Source organism: Ahaetulla prasina, chromosome 2, assembly GCF_028640845.1.
Source record: "Ahaetulla prasina isolate Xishuangbanna chromosome 2, ASM2864084v1, whole genome shotgun sequence".
In the NCBI taxonomy this organism is placed as follows: Eukaryota; Metazoa; Chordata; class Lepidosauria; order Squamata; family Colubridae; genus Ahaetulla; species Ahaetulla prasina.
In genome coordinates this window covers 236,562,573-236,587,528 of record NC_080540.1, presented here as the reverse complement: position 1 = coordinate 236,587,528, position 24,956 = coordinate 236,562,573, and the positions used below count along the sequence as shown (strand labels likewise).

General features: G+C 35.4%; 1 protein-coding gene across 5 annotated transcripts in view; it reads right to left on the bottom strand.

Moving 5' to 3' along the window:
- LOC131191380 (BDNF/NT-3 growth factors receptor-like) overlaps positions 1-24,956 on the bottom strand; it is a 91,297-nt gene that overhangs the window by 17,486 nt on the left and 48,855 nt on the right. For 3 of the 5 annotated variants that reach the window (XM_058169452.1, XM_058169449.1, XM_058169450.1), the window contains 7 exons: positions 17,864-18,000; positions 16,902-17,034; positions 15,085-15,384; positions 11,046-11,096; positions 8,337-8,369; positions 1,590-1,693; positions 620-719 (listed from right to left, as the gene is read on the bottom strand). In XM_058169452.1, the coding sequence (XP_058025435.1) occupies positions 620-719; positions 1,590-1,693; positions 8,337-8,369; positions 11,046-11,096; positions 15,085-15,384; positions 16,902-17,034; positions 17,864-18,000 (858 nt within the window). The remainder of the gene's footprint in view (positions 1-619; positions 720-1,589; positions 1,694-8,336; positions 8,370-11,045; positions 11,097-15,084; positions 15,385-16,901; positions 17,035-17,863; positions 18,001-24,956) is intronic. The other 2 variants (XM_058169453.1, XM_058169454.1) reach the window with 2 other exon arrangements.

The window sequence follows — 24,956 nt, the reverse complement described above, 5'->3', positions numbered from 1 at the left end:
ACTTACGCTGGTTCTTTTACAGTGGGAGAACTCCCTTACATAGCAATTAAGTCTATTTCAGGAATAAACAGTACCTACTTTCTTGGAGGAATGTAATCAGATCAGAATTATATAGTCATTTAGAACTGAAGATAGGACTTCATGCTCTTATCTTAAGGATCCATGGATAAAAATCAATGCTGGTTAGCAAGGAGAAGAGACATGGTCATTGCCAGTTTGGTCAGTGAGGAAAATATATTGAAAGGGGGAGGTGTTGAAGAAATGTTGAGGTAAAAGAGCTTGTCCCATTTGAAATCCCCAGACTTCATATGAAAAGTTATTCCAAAATAAAATAACTGCAATATTTCTTGAAAAACATATTACTATATATCAAGTGAAGTGGAAACTGCATTGCATGTAAATTAATTTCTGTATGTCAGAACCAATTACCATGCATCAATCTACTATAAATCACGGAATTCAATAGAAATGTTGCACTGTTACCTTTACATGTTTAAACAATTTGAATAACCATTTTGAATAAGACAACGAAAATGTATACTTGTAATTGTCTAAATAATTACGTAAAACAACCAGCAGAGAAACATATGGAAAGAAGAATTAAAAGCAGTCGTCTTACCTTTCATTCCAAACTTAGAATGTCTTCCAAATTTGAGAATAATGAGCATAATAACTAAGCCAGTGCACACCAATGCAGCAATCCCCACTACAACATACACCTAAGAAAAAAACAAGCAACAATAAATCAAACTGCACAATTTTTCCACGTTTCACTGTTCTAAAAATATTAATTAGATTATTAGATATTAATATTAATATAATATATTGGCAACATTCTTAAACATAAAGTATTAGTGGGTTGGCGGGGCGTTTCTTCCATTCAATCATGTCTGATTATTAAACACTACCTTGACAAGTTCCTGCAGTTTTCTTGGCAAGATTTTTCAGAAGTGGTTTGCCATTGCCTCCTTCCTAGGGCTGAGAGAAAGTGACTGGCCCAAGGACATCCTGCTATTATTGTGCCTAAGGCAGGACTAGAACTTTAGTGCTTACAATAGCTTCTCTAACTTGGCATCTTTTAAATGTGCTTGGACTACAAGTACCAGAACTCTGAGCTTACTAGTAAAATGAAAGCATAAACATCTGGAGATTGTAATCCAAGCTCAGGAGGAAGACACAATGCTGCAGAAAATTAATGTGAACATGATTTTAAACCATGATGCACCAACTTTCTAGTCATTTCAATGATTTCAGGGTGCACTGAAGCCTTTCAGTTAGCATTATGCTTTCTTTTTCATGGTAAAGAAAACAAGTTTAACGTGTAAATGAAAGCTGCGTTCTTGTGGCTTGGGAGCCACCATTTCCTAGTATCAGCTGAATTGCAGGAATCAAATTATGTAAATAATGTTATGTCTAAATTTGACCAGCTTGTCCTTAAAAAATTGCTTCACGTTACAAAACCACAGCTAAAAGCTCCAGGGTACATGCAAAATAATGTCTACTTGCAAGCTAAAATATCCTCGGCCGTCTAGATTTTTAGTCAGAAAGTCTATTGTGATTACAAACCAGGAAATGATGTTTATACTTACAGTGATGCTATCTTCGTTGTCTTTGTTTGACACATCTGTAGAAGTAACTTGGTTACTATTATTTGTAGTGTCTTCAAAATCATTTGTTGGTGTTCCATAATCTTCTAAGAGAAAGAACATATTTATTTTCTTTAAGTATTGTGAAGGTTTTTTTGTGTGTCTGCTAAAAAAGCTAAACACATACAATTAAACTTTGCAAAGATTTAGGAACACACTGTTCAATTCTATCTACTTATTTGCCACGTTGCTATATGACTTGTTTAGGACTGTAGTGCATGAAGTCAGAATGAAGATTATGGGAAATAACGGAAGAAATGTGCGGATATTTAAAGGGAGGGAGAGAAGCTACACTCATATGTACCATGGGACAGAATACTAGACAAAACGGAGATGTCTATAGAAAAGCTGTGGAAACATTCATGACTGCCTGACACAACTAAAATTCCCTAGCTTTTTCTGATGCTTCTGATCTGCCATTGTTTGTGGGTTCTGCGTGTATCTTTAAATTTGACAAAGGAACCTATTTTCAAACGAAATACAAAGATTTTAATAGATGTGGGAATATTTTTAATGTAGTAAATCTGGGAAGTTTTTAAGATGAAATATAACAAAAACTATTAATACAATAAAAATTAAATTATTGAATAATGCAGAAACATTCCAGACTGGCAACAAAGCTAACTTCCAGCTAACATTCCATGCCAATACAGAAAAAAATAATTTGTGTAGGAATTTGGAAGGACAAAAGAATAATTTTTTTGAAAAGCTCTTCAATAACAGTCCCATTAATTTTCTTCTAAATTTCTTTAACTGATACAGAAATGTGATGAAACAAAATTAAGACTGAACAAATGAGGACTTGAGAGAAATGAAATTCACAGATTAGTCTCTCCCTGGTGCTAGGAGGGTCAGAATAATAGCAGTATTGTGAGGAATAATGGTGCCTTTTGAGATATGCTAACTGTTTAAAATCACAATTAATTATTTAATCCTCCAAGCAGGATAGGAATGGTTTTGAGTCCTGCAAAATTCATTGTAATTCTGTGATGTGACTTGGATTAGAAGACTGTAGTAAGTGGCCCGCGTATGGCATTGTACAGATCTTCCAAGCAAAACATTTCTTAGCTCTTCCTTTGGTGTAGAGAATAGAGAATAAATCAACCTGCTGCAATCTGGTGACGTGTTTTGAGTCTACATAGATGTGTTGGCCATTGCAGGCTTTTACCTGCAAAGCAATATTTGCATTTTGGAGATTTTTACTAGATCCTAAAGATCCTAAAGTACTAACAGGGAAAGTGGGGAGGGAGAAAAGGACTGGTTTCCAGTATCGACTCAACTAGGGTTTTTTTAAGCCAATCTGTTTCTGAAGGTATTAGACAGGTTACCCTATCTGACTATACCAGAGTGGAAATTGGTGAGAAGTTCCTTTTAAAAATAGGAGTCAGAAATTTAGCCCATGGCCCATATGCATTTTAACATGTAAACATGCAAACACTGTTAAAGCCACTTACAAAGAGTATATCTTGACAGGCTTACTTAGCAAGCACAATTCCTCTCAAGGTTCAAGAAAGTCATAAAATTCAAAAGCAAGATGCAAATGAAGTTTCAGTGGCACATTAGTGACTTCATTGTCACATCAAACTGTTATTCTTTATTGGTTTTTAATACAGTCCTCAACTTACAACCACAATTGAATCCGAAATCTATGTTGCTAAGTGAGAAATTTGTTAGGTGACTTTTGCTCCATTTTATGACTTTTCTTGCTACCATTTGTCAAGTGAATCACTGCAGTTAAATTAGCTACATAGTTGTTAAGTGAATCTGACTTCCCCATTGACACCAGGACACTGCGACCGTCATAAATGTGAGTCAGTTGCAAAGTTCCTGAATTCTGATCACATGACCATGGGGATACTGCAAAGCTCTTAAGTGTGAAAAATGGCCATAAGCCACTTTTTTCAGTGCTGTTGTAACTTCAAGCAGTCACTAAATGAAGTGTTGTAAGTTGAGGTCTTCCTGTATATAGGTTTTCTCCAATAAGCGTCTTCCAAAAATTAAAGGAATGACACACATAGGAAATGGTTACATTACTTTATACCAGGGGTGTCCAAACTTGGTCCCTTTAAGACTTTTGGACTTCAACTCCCAGAGTTCCTCAGCCAGCTTTGCTGGCTGAGGACTCTGGGAGTTAACCCAAAATATAAAGGACAAAGAGAAATATCTGATCATATGGATTGAGAATTCTGAAAACTAAAAATAAAGGATCATCAGGTAGAATGTTTAGTGTAATTATATAGACATTGGAGAGAATATTTAGTTTCACTTTGTACCAGGTGGTACCATGCAAAAAAAAATTTATGTAACGCTTTTAAAATTATACAGCTTGAGTTATCTCTTTTATATAACTTTAATGACTTTTGGGGTGGGAGGGAATGATGTATCCAGATCCAAGACTAGAATGATCAAGCAAAAATAATAATTTTACTCATATGAATTCTTTGTTTTATTATTAGAGAATCACTTTAAGTAATGTCATTCTCCACCCAAACTATATAAAACATTTTGACTTTTCTGAAAGATCTTGTTCCCTATCATTTATTCTTTAGCAAGTTGATTTGTATTGCTGGCAATTATTTTAATATGTACTGCTAATATACTCTATTTTAATTATTAAAAGAACTTATAAACTGCCACAAAGATGACATTTGTTGGGCTATTAAAATATTTAAAACTAGAAAGGTTCAGAACTAAAGAACCTAAACAGTGTATATGGTGTTATTTTCTCTTATTAGAATTCTAGCACTGAATTTAATGAAGTTTTGCCAGCTTAAAAGATAATTACTTATTGATCAAATCTGCATTCCACTAGAGTAAAAAAAATATTCAGTCGCTTCACTGGAGGAAGAAAAAGAAGTTGATAAAACTAACTGAGCTTCTATCTAACACTGAGCCAGGATTAAATGTGATATTAGCCCTCTCTAAATCCAAACAAATATTAGACTCCAACCGTTCTGCCTTTTCCTTCTCCTCTTCTAAGAAGAGAACTTTAGATTTCAGTCTGACTCTTTCCTAATTTTTGTATACAATCTGAAAACATGTTTCACCACACTCAATAACATAAAAATATCAAGTATCTAGAAATATAAAATCTTAGATAATGTTTTAATATGCACTGCTAATATACTCTATTTTAATTATTAAAAGAACTTATAAACTGCCCCAAAGATGACATTTGTTGGGCTATTAAAATATTTAAAACTAGAAAGGTTCAGAACTAAAGAACCTAAACAGTGTATATGGTGTTATTTTCTCTTATTAGAATTCTAGCACTGAATTTAATGAAGTTTTGCCAGCTTAAAAGATAATTACTTATTGATCAAATCTGCATTCCACTAGAGTAAAAAAAATATTCAGTCGCTTCACTGGAGGAAAGAAAATGCAACTGTTTCCTGAAATTGTCCAACTTTGACTGTCTAGGGCAGTGGTTCCCAACCGATGTGCCGCGGCACTAAGGGGTGCCGTGAGATCTTTTGAGGGTGCCGCCAAAATTTCGGGGAAAAAATTGCACTAACGTCATTCTCTCTTGGCGGGAGAGGGGGAGGGAGGGGACTACCGATGCACTCAGAGAAAGCATCGATCAAGGTTTGCTCTAACTCTCCCGGCTCTTTTTATTTTATTTTATTATTATTATTATTTTAAAAAAGAACCCCCTTCTTCAATTCAGACTCGACTTCGCGCGCACGCGCGAGACCAGAGGATCTCGTTACAAGGGCTGTGAAGTGACGCTATCCGATCAACGCATGCGCAAAAGGCGTCTCGAGGCAAGACACCGCTCTCTGCGCATGCGCCAAGCACTGACCTCAGGAAAATTTTTGCTCCGAGAAATTGTGGGCGGGAGAAATAAGAACTGCGGCCAAAAAAGAACGCGTCGCCGCAGTTGCTGCACTTAACGCGTCTTTTTTTTTCTTTTTTTTTTTTGCGCACCTCCGGCTTTTGGTTTCCTGGCAGCAGCGCCGGGTTTGTGGAGAGCGAGGACGAGGGTCAGAGCAGGTAAGGGAGGGTGAGGGGGGGGTCTCTCCTTTGCTATTCCTCCGCGAGGACCCTAACGGGAAGGAATACCGCCCGTTTGCAAGGCGTGCTTGGGCAGGGTTCTTTATTCCAGTCGGAATAAAAGCCACAGGCTAAAAGCCACAGGCTTAACGTCAAAAGAGTGGGTGCTGTTTGCATGCCCTCCTGGGAGGCGATTTTTCATTCTCTAGTTTATTTTCATTTATTTTTCTTTTTCCCTACCAGCCTCGAGGGGGTTGACGTTGAGGTACCGTATCCCGTATATACAGTACAGGTAGTCCTCGACTTACGACCCCAAAGGAGCCTTCCTCTCCCCCCCCAATTGATGTTGCTAAGGGAAAAATGGATAAATATCTATTTCCTTATAAGGGTGCCGGGAACTTTTGAAAGGCTTTCCAAGGGTGCCTCAAACAAGAAAAGGTTGGGAACCACTGGTCTAGGGAATCCAATATGCATGAGACCCCTTCACATATCTACTTCTACCACAACTCCATTGTGCGATGATTGCAAAATGTGCCCAGCCAAAGGGGAAAAAGGATTTTCTGATGCTCTGCTATGAAGATAATTGTGAGAGAGAGCAATGGTTGATATAAATGCAATGCTGCTAGACTTAATAGGGGGAACTGTATTAAAGGTCTTACTAAAATCTGTTTGAGATGAGGCCTATTTTCTGTTGTAAAGCACAATTGGTTTCCATCACGTTCCAAAAATATTATAGAGCAAATTGATTTTGACACTACGGAAAGACAGGGAGAACCCAAAGCAACCTATCGTCCTTTATTCAATGGCCTTGGAACGCTAACTAACTATTAACTATTAAGGGGGTGGAAAAAGGGGATAAGAAATGAAAACTGAGAATAGGGAGAAAAGAATGGATGGCTGAAAGAAAGAGCTCCATATTATAGTAGTTTTGTTGTCTATTTCTTTTGCTTTATAAATTTTGAATCTTTTCATGAATCATTTATAATCCAATATGTACAATTTTAATGATATGGAATGAAGCCATATTCCTTTAACTTTTATGCTGACTAATTCACAATTAAAACTATGTATTTATTTATCAAGATTAAGCAGCTTTCCTACTTTGGCAGCATATACAAGAGAGTATAGAAACGTTGTTTAAGATGGACTTTCATATTCAAGAAGGATGAATGCAATTATACAAAAAGATAGAACTTTAAATATGTGCCTAATAATATCACTCCACTTTTAATTAGCATGTGAGTCCTACATACAGTATTATTAGTCTTTAAATGAGAAACTTGAGCAGACATTGGATTTTAGTCTTCGGTCAATGCAAATCAATTAAGATGAGTTTTTCTTTCAGTTAGTAGATAATTTGATAGGATCATTATTATGCTATATTACAATTTTCTTAATAATTATATTAATATAAATGCATGTGAAAGAAAAAAAATAGTTAATTGATCTTATGAAACAGTCCCAGTCTAAAGACCAGTCAATTAAGTCTATATCTCACAAATCAAGTAAATAAAATTATGGATTCCAAAGCTAATTGAGAACTATTTAGTGTTCTTTAAAATAATTCCACTGGTTTAGATAGTCCTGCCATTTCTGAGTAAGTGAAGTTTTTCTTTAAAAAGCCTTTCTTACAAATAAATATGTATAGGATTGAAGCCTTAACTTTCTTTATATACAGGAAATGATGATAAATTTGTATAAAAAACTGAAAATTCAAAGCACCTTGAAATTTAAACAGTGCTCTGAGAAATAGATTAATTTGTTATTTATCAACAACACTGCATACATAACTATACGTTGTACAACTTTTGTTTCCTATTGTGAACTGAAATTAATAGCAACAAATAAAAATGGATTATTTTGGAAATTGCATAATAAAAAATAATAATAAGTTTTAAAATGGATTATCTCATTCTAATTCAGTATGTTTTCTCTTTGGGTTGAGGGGCATTAAGATCTCAAAAATAAAACAAGATTTGTTGTCAAGATTGATCAATATATATATAAAAAATAAAAATTACATGACCTCTCTATGAATACTAAGATATTGGAATGGGAATTTTTTTACTATTGTATCACAATGAATTTATTATTACTGCATAATTATAGCTTTTGCCAAAGCATTCCGAAGTGAACCACTGGTGATATCATGACATTTTAAATGAATTTAATGAATAAAATTATTCTTCATGATCCAATCTGGGTCGGTCACTGGAACTAGAGGTTTTGTCTTCCAAGCTTTCGGACTCATGCTGGAACCCATCTTCAGGGAACTTCTCAGTCGAGAGAGAAGTTCCCTGAAGATGGTCTCCAGCATGAGTCCAAAAGCTCAGAAAACAAAACCTCTAGTCCCGGTGACCAACCCAGATTGGATCCTGCAACATTATCCTGGGATGTGCACCTTCACCTTCATTCGTAAAAATTATTCTGATTTAGAGAAGTCAGCACCATCATTTTCAATGAAAGGATTAAGTATATTTCAACATCTCCAAAGTTCAACGTAATGATACTAAAAATGTTAACCGTGGCTGAATCGTGGCCATCATAAATATTTCTAGTGATATTTAAACAGCATGCAAATCAGATCAGAGTATAACATCAATCTTCTCTTTCAAACATTTAATTATTACATGTTGTGTACATATATCTATATCTATATCTATATCTATATATAGAAAATAGAAAATAAAAATATACCAATGTAACCGGGATGATCATAGAACGGACTACCTACAGAACAGAAAGAAAAAGAAATATATCATAGCGGCGTAGTTAACAGAAACAACTTGTGTAATTGCATCACATTTAGGCATACAAACTACTTTATATTTAACGCAAAACTGAGTTTACCAATTCCAGAAGTAAATGATTAATTCTAAATTTTCCTGGGCATGGGAGCAAAATCCCAAACCAAAAGTGATCCCTTTAACACATAGCAAGGTTTTCCTATTTATTTCTCCCTATTGCAGGCCTTGCATGAACTCAGATCTGGAATGACACCCTATACTCCAGGATGGGAGTAAGTGCATGAAGAAGGACTGTAGTAGGGAGACAATATTTACTCTACAGATTTACTCCACAAATGGATTTCACTTTGATAATATACTAATCCAACAATTTTCATAAAATTAGAATTCAGATTTTAATTGGGATCATTTCTATCAGACAATCTGTAAGTATGAAACAATATTTTTCTGAAACAAAGGAAAAAAATAATACAACCGTCTGAATAGTTCCCCACCATTCCTTCATGCAGACTTCCCTTACTTAGTGCCTTCCAAGTATGTTGTAATACAATTTCCATAATTCACAATTAATAAAATCTGGCAGCTATAGTAAAATACATTTAGGAAGATACCATGTTAGGGAAGGTTGTGATACTAAACATGTTTTGTATATTACAATTTTTTTTAAAAAATGGTCATTCATTTGAAATCTGTTTTACAAATTTCAGCCTGAAAATAAAAGATTTTCAGTCCATAAAATCAACATCTGCCTCAAGAAGAAAAATTCACTTTTTACTGAAGATCAACAAAGACAATTTTCTTCTGTAATGTTACTGTTACAAGATTAGCCTTATTTAGGAAGCCTCCCCACCCCCAATTATCTGATGAACAAATAAACCCAAACATGTAACAGGTGTTTGCATTAGAGAGGTATCCCAGCTTGGAACATTCCAAGTTCTGAAAACACACACACACACACATACCCCTTATTCTAGTGCTTTGTTCAGAGCTTGGAACAAAGTGGGGTGTTTGTTCCAAATTTTGAGTGCTCCAACATACCACACTTGGGTTGTTTTTGTTTTTAATTTCCTTAAAAACATAGCGACTTGGAAAGTGCATAGATAATAAAATAATAGGCACAACTATTTAAGGAGAGGATAAGAGAGAATGAAAGTCACATGCTCAAAAGATTTGAAGCCACTTTGGAATGTTGCTCCTGGAATGGAGAGAGAAGTTAAAGACTGTAGTCAGATTTTGAGACTTTGAGACTGAAATTCATAGATGAATGTACTGTTGCTTGCCTAGACAATTTCCCTCCCGTCTTATGCTCCAAAGTTAATCATACTGTGTAGGTTAATTAATTAGTTAATCAGGAGATTAAGAGGAAAGAAAGCAGGAAAGGGATTCTATCCCTCTTGTGTTTTTCATTTACCTTTAATTATGCTTCTACAGTTAGTTCCCTCCATTCCCTCAAATATGCTCCCATCTCAGAAGTGGTTCTTCATTTGAGGAGAATTCAATTCAATTATTGTAACATATTGCTACACAGTGCATATCATTTTCCTGGTACATGAACATATAGGCTATGGACTTTCTAACTAGCCAATTGAGGGTGATTAAATATCAAACCCTACCCTCACCCTCCAGACTGCCGCCAGGCCCTTACAGTTTATCAAAACATTAATTAATTGGCACTGATAACGTGGCTAGGCCCCATCCCTAACTCACTGAATTTACATCGAGTATACTGTCTCTAAAGTTATGTGCTGTTCAGCTGAGGACATTTGGAAAGGCCAACGAACTGGACATGGAAAAAGACTTCTCATTTCCTGATAGTTAAATTTCCTATTGTTTTACATTCTTTGCTGTGAAGAAACTGAAATTGAGTTTTAAGATATGTAGCTGCCCAATATGTCATATGTTTTGCTTTCTTTTTTTAGGTACACTGCCAAGTGTAGAAATGTGCATGATATATATGTTGTACAGATAATATTGTCCTGCTTTTCAGTTTTCACACTGTCAAATACAAGCACTATGTTGCTTTAGTTGTATGTGGAGCTTTACAAAAATATTATGTAAGGAGAAAAAACATATATTTTGCTGTTGTGACATGATAAATGGGTTGTGCTGAAATTCATCTACTGGTGTCACTCTTTGGCTGAGATCAGTTCTGTGGCTGTTGTGCAAGAACTGGCTACAGAAAGCATTGAAACAACTGTTGCTTACACAATTTGCTTTGGAAATTGTTATAATGTTGAAGAAAAAATAAAAAATCATTTCCTTGATCATTTTTTACAGGTTGTATATAGCGTTCAACGCAGATTACTACACCACCTAGGATATTAAACAAGGGAGTAAAAGGGTTACTTCAAGTTCAAATTGTTCAGATGACAAAACACTTGATATATTTCAATTTCTGTTTGTCAGAACACAATCCACTCTATCATCCTTCTAAGATATGTTCTGAGTGGGACTGAGTATGGGAACACAACTTCTTGCTTTGCATATACCCCTGCTTTGCACCTGTTTCAACTCATGCAGGTGGCATACTTATTATTTGTACTCTTTTAATTATTTCTTGATCATTTTACTAGAGAAAATAAATGCATATCATAATATATGTTATGTGCCTATGAGGAATTCTCACATGAGCTTGCTTATGAGACTCTGGGTTGCCTACCTGTAAGTTCTGTCTCATCTGGGGTTGGAAACCAGCATTCCAGGTATTGCTCTGTGGAGGAAGAGCTCTGTGAGCTTACTCATGAGACACTAAAGTGCCTACCTGAAAGACCTGTCCCACCTGGTCTTGAGCTTCAAAGGGAAAGGCACTAGAAGCTTTTCCAGAAAAGAAGGGGGGCCTGAAAGGACGACTTTAGTTTATTCATAATGACTTCTTCTGATGACTATTTTTGTCTTGCCTTTCTTGGGAAAGGAAGGGGTCTAGAATAGGGGTCCCCAACCCCCAGTCCATGGACCGGCACTTGGCCATGACATGCCAGAAACCGGGCCACGCAAACAAGCAAAGAAGCACCATTCGCAGGATGCAGGCAGCATGTGAAACCATGCCCCCTCAGGTCCTCAGAAAAACCTATCTACGGTCCCTGGTGCCTAAAAGGTTGAGGGCCACTGGTCTAGAAGACTTTGCAGAAATTTGAGAACTCAATTCTTTGGTGCTAGTGAAGTTTTATGGTATCACTTTTTCAAACAGAAGAACCACTGCATAAAGGTCAGGGCATACCAATGCCATTAGAAGATTTCTGTCATTTACTGACCTGTATGACTGTACAGTACTCCTCCAACATAAGCTGGGGAAGGTTCCCAAAGCTAACAATAAACACATCCCAGTGAGGAATCCAGACCCAGATGATCTTTCCATTTCTCTTTTTGACTTACTCTAAATGGTGATTTTTATTGTTAGTGGTAGTTATCACAAAAATTATTGGAACTTGCCAACAGAAGGCATATTTTAAAAAATAGGAATATAACAAGTGTCTGACTTTTCTCCTTTGTTTCAAAAACCGTTTTGCCTCTCCTACTTTAAAAGTAAATTGGTATTCTAATCCTCTAATTCTTATTTAGAAACTTTTGGAACAATTTCAATAATCATCATAATAAAAAAAATATTACTGCCTGCTCTGAACAAGAACAGAAGCCAAAATTTTGTGCCCAGATCAAAAAATATATCTTCTGTACAGTTTTATGTACGTATTTTATATTAACAAATTATCTGGATAATGAAGTTGTCTCAAAGACTAACTGGTTTAAATATTAGTAATAAAAATTATATGTAATTACATTTGAAACGTATTATTATTCTCTAACATCAATTTTATAGTTTTGTATGAAAAACGGGTGCAACCTTAGAACATTCTAAAAATGGCTTGAAATATAATTAAAAAGCACAATGAAGCCAATACTCTTGAAAAAAACCTTGCATATGAAAGTTCTGGAATAGCATGGGAAATTAGAAATTATTTTCTTTCCCCACTTAACCCTCCCAAACAATGGAGGAGGGCGGAATGAATTCCCTTCCTACGCTGCACTACTCTGTTCAGAGTTAATTGTACAATTTTCCTCTTGGCCAGGGACTTAAAATAAAATGGCTGGTTGTAGATTTTTTACTGCATCCCATAAACCACTGACAGTAAAAGGCTCTTATTTGTTTAATAGTCCTAGTGTTATATCTGCATAGTTCTAACCATTTTCTTAGTCATAGTAACATGCATCAATAGACTTTAACAGACAGAACATTGTCACTAGATATTATGCATACCTATTGAAAGATTTACATAGCAGACATTAGACTGATTAATTACCTGCCTCTGTCAGTACAGAATTTTATCATACATTGTTTTCATCTTTGAGATGAAACTGATCTTCTAAGTTTGTGATAATTACACTTAAAAAGCAGATAGATTTATTTTATAGCCTTCAAATCTGCAATTCTGTACACACTTTTCAAGATTCAGTGAGAATATGCTTCTTACTAAACTCAGTGAAATTGACCTCTGAGTATACAAGCATAAGATCCCACTGTTATTCAAGTATTTGTCAGTTCTATGATGACATGAAATCAATTCTAATCTCAAGGAGCATATTCCTGCTCATTAAACATCCAGTCACATTTAATGCTAGCACGTAGGCATGGAAATGAATATAATACCAGGGTGTGGGTCTACTTGCCATGTTTCATTGTGCAGAATGTACAATTCACAATGACAATGCAAAGAAACAATAGCCATGCTAAGATTCCAAGAATGATTTGTATTCATCTTAAATAGCAACAAAAACTTTGAATGTAATCACAGCAGATTTTATCTTTTCACATTTATCTTTATTTACATAATGGGGAAAGACGGACAAATACTGTTTATTCTAATGTCCTTTTAAAAGGATGATAATCAAACTACATAACAAAAAATGAATTTTAGTTTCTGGCATACTAAAATTGGGTCAGAGCTTAAAAGAGTGGCACGTTTATCATGTTAAAACATATTCCTGCAGGGGTGAGGCCACTGGGTACAAGGTTATCTATCCCTTTCAGGCCTCTCTCTCTCACCTTAAGCAAAACTTTGCAGCACAAGAAGTCTCATACGGCTGCTTTGTAGGGCAATGAAGATATCTTAGACTGGAAGAAGAAATATGATTTAGAGCATCCCTTGTAGAACACTGCTGGGAACACCTTTGAGGCAGACCATAAGTAGCTGATACTTATTTATACTATAAAGCAGGGGTCTCCAACCTTGGTCCCTTTAAGACTTGTGGACTTCAACTCCCAGAGTTCCTCAGCCAGAGAGTTGGACTAGAAAACCTCTAAGATCACTTCCAACTCTGTTTTTCTGTTCTGTTCTGAATCCCAAACTATCATATATTTCCACAAGCACATTTCTAGGATATCAAATATTTGATAACTATCCCAAGATGCCATCATTCTCTGTATAAGATCCAGGTCACAGTATTTATTATTATGCTTGAAAAATACAATACGGGGAACAGAGAGCATGCCTTTACAAAATTTGAAATCATCTATTGTAGTTTCTTATTAGGGATATTAGAGTCACCTTACAGGGGAGATGGGTGGCATAATTACAATCCATGTATACACTATTCTAGGTGAAGAAGTCAAGATGGTTTTGTTAAAGTCAATGATATATTAAGTTGGGGAATAAAGCCATTAATAAAGTATATGCATCATTTAGGTTAGTCTTCTTCACTTGGCATTAGGCATCAAGCACTATTCTATCCTTATACTCTTATAAGTTGCAAGATAAAGAGAATAAGAGAAATCTCCTGTCCTCATTCAATCCACTTTTATTTCTTTCCCCTTAATGTACTGCCATTTTTTTTCTTGAGGGGAAGAAAAAAGATCTTATCCAGCCTTCCCCAAGCTGGTTTTCTCCAACTGTATTACAACACATAGCCAGGCAACCTCTAGACAATTAATTTACCAATTTTTAAAGCATCCCCATAGTACTGCAAATTTATAAATCATTCCACCACTATGATTGCATTTATGTGATCTAGTCATCACAGAAGAAACAAAAAAAAATCCAAGCATTCTTAAGAGTTTCCTGTAATTAATAATTTTGCCAGCAGTAGTGATAAAAAAGAAAGATGATATGACTTAAATAACATTTAATTAAAATCACAGGTAAATATAAGAAATGCAATTATCTTTAAGTGTATCTGAAAAGAAGACTTAATTGTTTTTATTCAAAGGAAAACAGTAATTTTACGTTGAGGAAATTATGCTAAATCCATCTGATCTAATCAGTTACTAAAAGTAGACCCTGGTGACTGATGACAAAAAGAAAGTAAAAGTTAAGCAAGCAAATGGATGGAAAATGCTCCCTTTAGTGGCAGTAATGCAGTTTTAATCTTGTACTGCAATATTGAAAACAAGAAAATACTACTTTTATTATGAATTTAACTATATAAGAATATTCTATTATTGGCTAAAGATCCTAAGCGGAAATACTTTAAGCCACCATGCAAAGTTAAGGCTACTTTGCTATTCACTCAGAGGAAGATTATATTATATTTGCATAACTTTGCTTTTTAGCATTTTAACCATCTGATCTTTTAGCTTAATAGTACCAGACTATTAAGTAATTTACTTTACTTTTGCAAGTAAATAGATGAATGCTTAATTTTTAGTGACATCATTACACCTAATGCTACCAATGCTTCAACAATGTTCTAATTATATTATTACTTACTACCTCCAGGATCTTCCATAAAATAAGCAGAGATGTTGGCTTCATCTTTTCCATATTGATTCTGTGCCACCAAAGTATAATTGCCATTGTTGACATGAGTAGGATTGTCCAGCTGAAGGCAGCCATGATATTCTGTCCGATTGGTTACATGTATTTTGGTCCAAATATATTCTGATTCATTCAGTTTAGCCCCATCGTGCAGCCATGTCAAGACTGGTTGTGGATTTCCCCTCACACTGAATGGAATGCACCAGTGATGGTCCGAATATGGTATTTCAAGAAATGTGATATTTGGGGCAACTATAATAAGAATGAAAAATGAAAAAAAAAATAACCTGAGTCTTTTATGTATTCTCTTCTTTGTCAAGTCAGCTTGTTCAAATAAAGCTAAGATACAAGCAGAAAGGTAGAAGGAATGAAATTTGAAAAGAAACTTGTTTGTGTATAATAATAAAAAAATTATCTAGAAATGGTGTTGCTAGAATAGGAGGACCCATACCACCTCTGTTGACTACCACACCATTAGTGGATGGTGGGAATTGATTTGGGGGCTTCTATGGAAACCAGGAGGTCTGTGCAACTGCTCTACCAGATGCCTAGTCCCATCAAACCGTCCATTTCATTATTCCTTTTCTAAGGTTACTATCAACACTAAGAATTCCCTGGCAAATTTCAGTAGTTGGTGGGAGACAGTCTTAGAAACTGCATCTCCCTTAAGGACAGACCGCCTTAGAGAACTGAATAAGAAATAATCTTAATATTGCCTGGAACATCTTCCTAGAGGCCATGTCATATTATTATCTGTTAATGCCATTTACCCTGCTGCTGGTATTTACCCATTGCTTAATGGCTGATGTAGTAATAGTACTAAATACACTGAATCCTATAGCAAATTCAAATGAAGAATTTCATTGGTGTGATAGCATGGTAATTATGTCTATAAAATCATTGAGGCAGCCAGAAAAGAAAAGGATACAATTCTCAATCTCACTTATCTGAAATAATATAGGTTCTTCTGAGCAGGGGGCTGGACTAGAAGACCTCCAAGGCCCCTCCAGCTCTATTCTATTCTATTCTATTCTATTCTATTCTATTCTATTCTATTCTATTCTATTCTCTAACTCTGGCTACTGGCTACCTGTTGCCTTTCGGGTGCATTTCAAGGTTTTGGTTACCACCTTCAAAGCGCTCCATGGCTTGGGGCCTGGGTACTTACGGGACCGCCTACTGTTACCTCATGCCTCCCACCGACCCGTACGCTCACACAGAGAGGGTCTTCTCAGGGTGCCGTCCGCCAAACAATGTCGGCTGGCGGCCCCCAGGGGAAGATCCTTCTCTGTGGGGGCTCCTACTCTCTGGAATGAACTTCCCCCTGGTTTACGCCAAATACCTGACCTTCGGACCTTTCGCCGCGAATTGAAAACGCATTTATTCATTCGCGCGGGGCTGGCTTAAGTTTTTCTTAAACTGCTTAAATTTTTAAATTTTTTAATTCTATTTATGTTTTAAATTGGGTTTTTAGATTTTAAATATTTTAATGTTTCGGCCAATTGTATAATAAGTTTCTTAATTCAGTTTTTAATTGTACATTGTTTATGTTTTATCCTGGCTGTACACCGCCCTGAGTCCTTCGGGAGAAGGGCGGTCTAGAAATCCAATAAATAATAATAATAACTCATTTCTTGCAAATATTTATTTCATAAACGACATCTCTTTCTGGGAAAAGTTCAGCATAAATTTCAAAATGTTAGTTCCCAATTTTTTTCATTAGGCAACGATTTTCTGCATGAAAATTTTGTCTAAAGTTATTTACATACAGAACACGGTGAGGTCGACAGAAGCTTGGTCTTCACCCACAATATTTTCTGCTATACAGTAAATCTGTATGCCACTGTCACTTGACGAGACATTCTTTATAGTAAAAGAAGCAGGGTTCTTATTTGTATCACTCTAGAAGGAATACAAAGAAATACACAGGCTTAGAGAATTTCCATTGAAAACTGAGTATGATTTTCTGCATACTATTAATGCCAACAAATTATTTAACTAATTTACATAAAAACACTTTCAAAAACTTTATTCACTACTAATATGGAACAAGCACCGTATACACACTGCTTGTTTTGAGGACCTCTTTGCAGATAGCCTATTATGCCCAATTCGCCTTGGATGGCAGTTGGACAACATCCACTGTGGTGAACAAGGTATGCCTTCTATGACACTATGGGCTTGTAGCAGTGGTAGGTTGCTACCGGTTCACCCCAGATTGGGCGAACTGGTAGCAGCAGTGGAGGGAGGCTCCACCCACCCGCCCAGATGCTTCTGTGCATGCGCGCGCGCATGAACCGGTAGCAAACTAAATTGAAACCCACTATTGGCTTGTATACACACTGCTTGTTTTGAGGACCTCTTTGCAGATAGTCTATTATGCCCAGTTCGCCTTGGATGGCAGTTGGACAAGGGAATAGAAAAGGGTTTTGGTAGTTTGACTTTCCTCATTATCCAGGTTGTTTCATGCCCTTCCTAGTTCTTTAGGAAGCAAAGCAAGATATCCAGATGATTTCAGGAGAAAATTAACATTTCCTCAAGGAGAAGTATAATGCCATCCATTCTGAAGCAGGTAGTTGTACATTCTCTTTTGAAAGTTATATCTGGACCCAAATGTCCTTGATAAAATGAGCTTCAGCAGAAATGAAGACCACCCAAGATAACATAATGCCTGCTCAAAACTTGAGTTTTGCCATGGCTAATTATACATGTTTTAATATTAAAATCTTACCTCATGTTTTGAAACAATATTATTGAAAACCCAAGCTATCGTTGGTGATGGACTTCCTGTGGCTTCACAATATAAAGTGATAGTTTTGCCTTCAACAACTGTGAGATTTTGTGTATTCAATTTGACTGAAGGCATGCCTAGAGAGTAAGACAGAAATATTTTTTAAACCTGGACATATACAGTATGGTATATATTTGTCAGTTCTCAGAAATTAACAGCGATATTTTGGCGCATCAAAACAGGACTTTAAACTAAACAGAGTACCAATTCATTTGTTAAAACAACCTCACAAAGTAAAAGGACTTCATTCTACTGACAGTTTCATATAGTAGCAATGAGTGTTGGATGCTATCCCTGTCTCAAGTAAAACTTCCTTAACATCTAGTATGAAGTATTTATTTTCTCTATTATCTGCTTCCTTATTGCATTCAATTAAATGTTTATCAAAATGTGTAAAGGAAATTTGTATCATGTGATTTACTGGATTATTCTCCATTCCTCTCAAGTGAAGACATCTCCAAAGTAATCCTTCTCTCACAATAATAGTGATCACTACCGAGTAATTTTATCATTTAGATTACAGTTTAAAATACTCAACTATGTCACTGGTGGGACTATACGCATCAAAGATTATTCAAATCATTTTCCTTTTCCTAATTTTTGGAGCAAATCTCTCCATAAAATCTAGAATAGGCCTGGATTTATTTTAGCTTTGCGCTTACTTAAAGCACAAATACTGCTTTATTGTATACTGCACAACAAATACTGACTTGTCATTTTCAACTCCAAGCCTAATTTTGTTTTTTCCTGGCCACTCTGACATCAACCTAGAAAAAGTAGGGTCCTGTTTTAATTGTGTAGAATGTGTAAAAAAAAACAACGAATGATTTCTGAACTCATGCAACGTGAAAGTTTGTTCACATATAACAATTCTACTGATTTCTTGTAATCTAGCCTATATACTGATGCCACCAAATACACCCAAGGAAATGTACTGCATATATATATAGGAACCAATAGACTTTACAGCAGCCACTGATGCAATTTCATCAGATGTTTGATGTTTCTACATACAAAGGACAGTTGGATATAAAATATTTTACATTAAATATAAAAACATCTAGTTGAAAAGCTTTGTTCCTCATTGCTGATATTGAAAAGATATTAATACATGCCCATATAACTATTATCCATTCCAACTTATATAGAAATTCTCTGGGACTGTGCAATAACATGTGGACAGCTATTATGTTCCTCAGGGATATTCCCCCCTTGTGAGATGTCCTTGAAAATACGTTATTTGTTTTGTAATATAGGTGCCTAGTAACTTGTGAACATAATGAAAGTTGGAAATATGTTTTTTCCAGAAGAAATTAAGCTAAATGTGATAGTTTTGGAATGATGATCAAGATAATAATCTGAGCCTTTGGAATTTTCTTCTTTCAAAATCTGTACATTTCTTTTTTAAAAAATGAAATTATATTCCGATACAGCTACATCAGTTTACTACTTCATAAGGTAAATCTTGTATGTATTTGGCAATGAATATGTACAAATAAATTTCCAATTACAGGCTAATAGACTGCTGCAGATCTCAACGATCTGTGCAGAACTTAAGTCTTTTTCATCGATTTCAGAAAGTGAAGGCAAAGATAATGCTAGTTACCATTTAAGCAACAGAATGGAACAGAATACCACTGTCATTATGTCACATAATCTCCTAGATACACAATTATATTTGCAGCTGAAAATTTAAGGATGGGGAGAAACTGAGAGAAAACAGATAAGGTTTTCACATACATACGGCTCTCAAGAGAGGGGAAAGGAAATAAAAATCTGCTAAAGAGCTACAGGAAAGGTCATGTTGGAGTCAAAGAAGGAGAAAGAGAATATGGCTAGCAAATGAAGTGGATCTAGGCAATTTCAGATTGCTGAAGATATCTACGTTCCTGTGAGATGGAAAATAATCCACAAAGAGTCAGCAGAGGGTTATCTATGCTTCATCATATCAGTCCCCACCGCGCACCCCCAAGGAAAAGGATGACTGAAAGATAAGTTGATTAACTTTCTGCTAGTCCCCCTCCCCAAAATAAATTGCCAGCTAAGTCTAACCAAAGCCTATCTAAATACTTATGTTGCTAACAAAAGAGGCACATTAGTGGAAGTGATGCTTTTGGAGGCAAGGGGACAGTTTTGCAGAGTAATGTATGTAATTGAAAAAAATGTCAACCTCCTAGAATACTGAATGCCCTTCCTCTGTGAAATGTTATGAATAAATAAAAACTGAACCAAATCCCCCCCCCCACCTTTCATCCTGCCTCTAAATAGCTACACGCTTCAATACCAGTCAATTTGCACTAAAAAGTCTACAGATTGAGAACGCTCAAAAATTCAGGGCAGACAAAACTAGCAGAAACCTTTAACTTACAGTAAAAAAAAGATGTAGTCATAGATGTTCCAAACTGTGGAAATCTACCCTGTTTTCCCCAAAATAAGACATCCCCTGATAATAAGCCCAATCGGGCTTCTGAGCACATGGCAATAAGGCCAACGCTTATTTCAGGGTTCAAAAAAATATAAGACAGGGTCTTATTTTCGGGAAAACATGATACACTCTTTTTTGTACTGTACATTTATTACTTCAGGTTCATAAAATATTCTGAACCCTACTGAACAATTATGTAATCTTTCAAGAGCCAATTTCAAGTTCATTTATGCGAGGGTATGATTGTGACAGAAGGTGAGCAGTTTTGAAATAGTAATATTAGAATCCTCAAAGTCTCTACAAGCCCTACCAAACTGTATAAGTCTTATTATTTATTTATTTATTTATTTGTATGTATGTATGTGAGGGACGTGGTGTCCCTATTGTTGTCATTTATATAATAAGAATCATTAAGTGAATTTTTCAGATCAGGATATATTTCAGATCAGGATATATCAGAGAAGAAACAAGCTCACTGGAGCTGATGTTGATGGATACATAATGAATCCACATGAATCTGCTGGATATTTATCTCCATCCAAAATCTGTGGAAAAGCAATTTGACAAACCTATTCATCTGGAATCTTTTTTTTTTTTAATTTATAGATAATTTTCTCTATCAATATTATGGCTGTATTTGGAACTGTGTTGAAAGAGCAAAATGTGATTCTGAGTATGTATGTATCTTAGTAAAATATAAAATAGGATCTTAGGAAAATACATATCTGATTTAAAGTGTACCTGACAGGGGTTACAAATGTGTCCATGTATATTCCAAATCATTATTACCCTTCAAATCTAGACCTCTGCACAACTAAAATCATTCTAAAATTCTTATGTTTTTATTTTAACAAAATAATGTCCTATAAATAACTAAAGATAATTTACAGTCAGTATTATAAACAGGGATGGAGTATTATAAAAAGGAATGGAAACGGAGATGAGCTCTGCCCCCTATAGTTGGCAATGACTGTGAAGTAAAATCTGCAGGGGCTCCTTTTCTTATTATAAACAAGGAAAGAAATAATGTGAAACTTTTCTGGTGCTTCCATTCTTCCAAGCATTCCCTGGTAAAAAATAAGTAGGGAATATTTTCTAAGGAATCTTAGATGTTGATATCTCTATTGCACAGAATTTAAGCATAATCCTCTTTGTTGGATCTTTTTTGATTCAGTTATTATCTATTCATTGATGTCACTTAATATTATCAATTGAAGGTTGCAATCTCCTGAGTTAGGAAATCGTTTGGATGACTTTCCTTGTTTTTATGTGACTGTCTTTCAATGTCTTTACTATTTCTTGTCTCTTCTAACAGGTTTTTGAAATTCCGTGTTAAGTTCCTTCTTGAACTTTGTCTTTCTTGCCTTTGTCTTGTCTTCTCTTCTGGGCAATTTTCACTATCTGTTTTACCATCCAGTTTTTATTCTATTTTTGGGGTAATCTCATTTCACATTCATCCTAAAAATGTCTTTGATTTAATTCCACAGTTCCTCTGGTTCCCTATCAATGAGTTCAAGACGTCAAAGCAGCACTGATGTTTTCTTTGATAACAGTTGGTATATCTTAAGATTGTATTGATAGCTGGTTGACTTTGTTCTTTTGTTTTTTTCTTGGCTTGGGATTTGCACATGAATAGTTCACGATTTGTTCCTTCCCATTTTTTAGATTGTTTTAATCCAGCCTTTACTATTTTTTATAAATAACTCAAGGCAGTGAACATATTTGATACTCCTTCTGGCTCCAACTTTCTCCATAACTATAATCCTGTGAATAGGTTGGGCTGAGAAAGAATGATTGGCCCAAAGTCACCCAGCCAGCTCACATGCCTAAGGCAGAAGCCGCGGGAGTAGAATTCACAGTTTTCTAGTTCCTAGCCTGGTGACACTACACTGATTTAGCCTCTCACCACTGTTTTGCTGTTATAATTTACCTTTTCAATTCCTTGTATTAATTATATATTAAATTTTATTTCTGTGTGCTCTATCTGGTTATGTCCATGTATAAGTGTACTGTTTTGAATATTGAAGAATGTGATAACAATGAAGAAATCATTACTTTGTCAAAAATTTATAAGCTGTTCTCCTCCTTTTTTTCTATTTTCTAAGGCCATGATGTCGAATCTATGGCATATGTGCTGTCGCCAGTTGCTCTTCTGGTTTCTGCAAAATGGCCTGAAAATGGCCAAAAAATGGCCTGGAAAACGGCCCAGAAAACGGCCCCCAAAACAGCCTGAAAACAGCCCAAAAACAGTCTGAAAATGCCCCCCAAAACAACCTGAAAACACCATGAAAAAAGCCCCCAAAATAGCCTGTAAATGGCCCAAAAAAACAGCCTGAAAATGGGCCAGTAAGCAGCCTGAAAAAGGGCCTGAAAAAGGGCCTGAAAACAGCCCAGAAAATGGCCCCCAAAATAGCCTGTAAAAGGGCCTGAAAACAGCCCAGAAAACGGCCAAAAAACCAGGCATGCATGCGCCAGCCAGCTGGTCTTTGGGTTTTGGGTGCTCTGGCAAACTCACATGCACACACATGCACAGACGTTCCAGTTTGGGCCTCGGTGCTGAAAAGGTTTGCCATCATGGTTCTAGGGCATATAATCCAACTACATTTTTATCCTTACTACTTGCAACTCTCCAACCACAAGCAGCAAATCTCACTTGCATGTTTTCTCATTTTTAAATCAAATTTGACTACAAAAGTCATCAAGCCCCTTCACTTCTGCATCAATGGTTAGAGCAAAACCATTCCTTCTTTATTTTTCATGCCTTGAACAGTAAGTAGTGTAATATTCTGATTGAAAGTGCCAAATTTCAGTCCATTTGAACTTGTTGAAGCCTAAGATGACTCTATTTATGTTGTTCGTGTCTGTGCCTACATTTTAACAATTTTTTTTTAAAGATGGCATTTTAATCTAGAACTGTGTTATTAAAGCCTGGTTTGAGAACTCCTGGGGGTCCCTCAAGATCTACTCAGGGATCTGCAAAATCAAAATTATATAACAATATCACCATTCCCATTATTATTTTTATTTGTTCAAAGTGAACAATATTTCATTAAATTTTATTTATTATCTAGTGATTTTAATATTGTTATGTTTACTTGATTCAATACATAAGTATTTACCATTTTTAATATGGTAAATATTGATAAATGTAACCCACAAAAACCAATGCTCTTTGGGGGTTCTAAATTTTTAAAAGGGGAAAGGGTATTGAGAGCAAAGTGTTTATTAAGATAGGCATTGACTATTAGGATGCATTGCCTTCGTGGCAGAATCTTATCAAGCCAGTCCAGATGGGAAAGTTTCTGTCGAATCTTGCCACCTACTGGTAAGGAAAGAAATTATATATGTGTCATTTATTATATTTACCTGAAATAAAAATGAAATTTTCCTCCAAATCAATATAACTTAAAATGAAAGGGAGGGGGGAATCTTAGATCCTCAGGCAATACAGTAACGGACACTTTTAAAAATTTAGATTCTTTCTGGCAGGAGGATATGTTGAATTTAAAGAAGTCTTCCTTTCAGGTAAATATCTAGCTGTTCATCTGCATATTATATAAAAATCTTGTGTTTAAAATAACCTTATAATGGTTTCAAAAGCTTTAGAGCAATCTACAATTAGGGGAAATATTTCTGGGAAAGGGGAGGAGTAAATGCTCAAAAATGGGTTGGAAAGACAGAGATAACTATAATTATTTCAATATGAACAATGAAGATATATATCAATATTTTTTCATAGGCTGGTATTCAAATTTTTCAGTATTGTTTCCCAGATTTGGAAAATGTATAGAACCATATTTTCATGACATATAGCATTAGGTCATGAAAAACTAGATAGTATTATGAATTCAAGTGTAATGGATTTTATTTTTAAGTAATTTTGGAGTATAGCCAGGGTTCTTTTAATTAACCTGTATAAAAGCATAATCTCTGTAACATGTGAACCATATGTAGTATATAAAACATATGGCCAATATTACTGTCAATATTGCCAACAAATCAATGTTTGGCTTAAGCATATCCTTCAGAATCTTATTGTTACAATTCAAAATTTATTGAGGGATTTAAGTTACTAGTTAAACTCCTAGAGACAAAGATAATATTTTGAACTAATGTTCTTAATCCAACTGAGGTTTCCGAATGTACATGATAAAATAAGATCCCATTGGAATTAATTCCATTCTTGCAGCAAGACTTGCAGTCACATTCCTGGGAACTTGTTTAAAAGAGTTATAATTCTGGCCTAAAGTAAATTATATCTCAAGGCATTGTGCAAATTGATAAATCTTCCATCCATTCAAAGACCTTACAGCCCCCTCTATGTTCAGACCAGGGGGATTTTACACATCACTAGTTCCAGCCTGAACATTTTAATATTTAGTTAAATTACTTAGATAGCAAAGAGCAAAAGTTCACCTTCAGAAAATTATTTAGCAAAAATAATTTTCATTTAGCAAAAATGAAGATAGGACATCAATCCAGATTTACAGAAGGCTTCTGTCAGAGAAGGAAGAAGTACTAGGAATGGGGAAAATAACTCATGCAAGACAACTTGATTTCAGAGTGATTTTTAACAACAGTGGAATAATCTGCAACAAGAAGTTTTAA